The sequence below is a fragment of the Sinocyclocheilus rhinocerous genome, unplaced genomic scaffold (assembly GCF_001515625.1).
Source record: "Sinocyclocheilus rhinocerous isolate Xijiao unplaced genomic scaffold, SAMN03320098_v1.1 scaffold393, whole genome shotgun sequence".
NCBI classification, from domain to species: domain Eukaryota; kingdom Metazoa; phylum Chordata; class Actinopteri; order Cypriniformes; family Cyprinidae; genus Sinocyclocheilus; species Sinocyclocheilus rhinocerous.
In genome coordinates this window covers 327,028-329,234 of record NW_015654520.1, presented here as the reverse complement: position 1 = coordinate 329,234, position 2,207 = coordinate 327,028, and the positions used below count along the sequence as shown (strand labels likewise).

Here is a 2,207-nt window from a genome sequence, read left to right as displayed (position 1 = left end):
GTCTGCTAAATGAATAAATGTAAATGTGTCATGTTGACCTAAATATGTTCCCTGTGTAGGTGTGGCTGCTGTCCCTCCCTAATGCCTGTTTCTCCAGGCTATGCACATCTTAACGAAAATGAGCCTATGAACTCTCTGCGCATCTCTGTTGGAGGGCTCCCGATGCTGGCTTCCATGACCAACACCACCGACTCCCGCTTCCGCATCAAATGGAAAGCCATCGTGGTGATAGCGTCAGCACTAACCCTCGTCCTCCTCATCTACATGCAGCTTTTGCCCTTTCACCCCCAAACCAGAAGCAAATTTGGTTTGAGGTTAAACCATCAGGAGGTGAGAACGGAGGGCCATTACAATGACACATACCCCCTCAGTCCACCAGAGCGCACGGCACAGGGCACACACTACCGTATAGGGGTCATCGCTGACCTGGACACGAACTCACTCAGTGACATGAAGCTGACCTGGTTTAGCTACATGCTGAAGGGTCACCTCCTGGTGTCGGAGAGTGGAGATACAGTAGCGGTCGAATGGGATCAGGACAGGGTGGTCTTGGAAAGTCACCTGGCAGAGAAGGGTCGTGGCATGGAGCTCTCCGAATTAGTGGTGTTTAATGGCAAGCTGTACAGCGTTGATGATCGTACGGGTGTTGTATATAACATAGATGGACTCAAGGCAGTGCCCTGGGTCATACTGCCAGATGGGGATGGCTCGGTTTCAAAAGGTTAGTGTTGCTATTGTACCCTTTTTGCAATTAAATTAAGCACAGCTGTTTTCAAAGTGATGTGAAGGGCAAGTATGGTAACCTATACTCAGAATTTGTCCTCTGCATTTAACCCATCCAAGTTAATGCACACACACACATTACGAATACCTACATTCGACCCCCACCTTGACACCTACATTAATTTATCATCTTTATCATGAGCTGAATTTAAGGTAACAGTCAAAAACTATTCAAATAAAGATATAATAATGAATGAAATTCGAAGCAATTAATTCACACATGATGTCTGATTCAGTTGTGGTTATTTCTGTGATGTTCTCTAGGGTTTAAGGCTGAGTGGCTTGCAGTGAATGAAACCAAGATTGGGGACGTGAAGTATGAGGGACTTGAATTCATTTAGTTTCGGAGGGATTTGTCTGAAGGTAAATCCATGCCAAGGACTGGTAAATTCCTTCTTCTAGATGATGTACATCTAGATGTGGACATTAAGGTGTCTTTATGTTGAAATAGTTGAATGACGTTTAAATAATGCCAACTGGCTATTGGCAGCCATTGCCTAAAATGTGGTTGTGCTTATAGAGACTAAAGGATTTAGTACATGTTGAACCTTTATTTTAAGAGACTTATCAGAGCCTTCATCAAAAGGTTTTCATTGCCATTTTCAACAGTGACCATTAGTGGTTTCACGACAGTACTGTACTTACCGTGTAATGAATGTAACAGAATGAATGAAGTGAAGTGATAGACTATAGTACATGCATAAAATAGTTTACTGTACACACATTATAGCAGTTGCCATGTGGTTTTGTTGAATGTCTTTTTTTTTTAATCATGCATTTTTGTTTTGATTTTGTTTGATCAGTGTCTTAAGCAGATCAGCTACTTTTTTTTTAAACGCACCAGAGCTATTTATTTGTTGTTGCTGTTTTTTTTCTTCTGTTTTTTTTTCTGAAAACAACAGATTGAAGGTTTTTAAGAAAGAGTTTAGTGTACCTCATTTTCTTTTATCCAATTGCTTGAATCAGTAGTCATAATCACTAAATGGCAGAATTATATATTTGAGTTTTTCTTAGAGATTTGGACTCTTTTGACTTTAGCCAGTAAGTAAGCACCCAGTAAATATTTCCATAAGAATTCTTGCACTCCCTGAGACACCCCAGTGGTTAGCTTATGTGATAGACAGCCTCTGCCCCAACCTTGAAGAGTCTGCAAGTGAGAAAGGACCAGTGAAGAGCAGTACCAGCAATGCTCTTTTCTGAGAGAGCATTGTTTGGATTTCAGAAGGAAATGTGCCAACTAGAATACTGTACACACTAATAATAAGTAATATTATTGTGATATGTACACGGCAAAAACCCCAGTGTTAAATGAACTCTCCCCAGAGTTTATTTGAGTACACACTCAAGAGTGTTAAAAGTAACACTGAAGCAGTGTTAAAGTGCCCCTATTATGCCATTTTTAAGGTTGCTAATATTGTTTTATG

At 40.7% G+C, this 2,207-nt stretch overlaps 1 protein-coding gene across 1 annotated transcript in view; it reads left to right on the top strand.

The window, feature by feature from the left end:
- Positions 1-1,189, top strand: part of LOC107717471 (soluble calcium-activated nucleotidase 1-like) — a 7,090-nt gene extending 5,901 nt beyond the window's left edge. The window contains exons 2-4 of the mRNA XM_016524234.1: positions 60-721; positions 1,048-1,099; positions 1,186-1,189. Coding sequence (XP_016379720.1) covers positions 82-721; positions 1,048-1,099; positions 1,186-1,189 — 696 coding nt within the window. The 5' untranslated portion in view covers positions 60-81. The remainder of the gene's footprint in view (positions 1-59; positions 722-1,047; positions 1,100-1,185) is intronic.
- Positions 1,190-2,207: the final 1,018 nt, after the last annotated feature.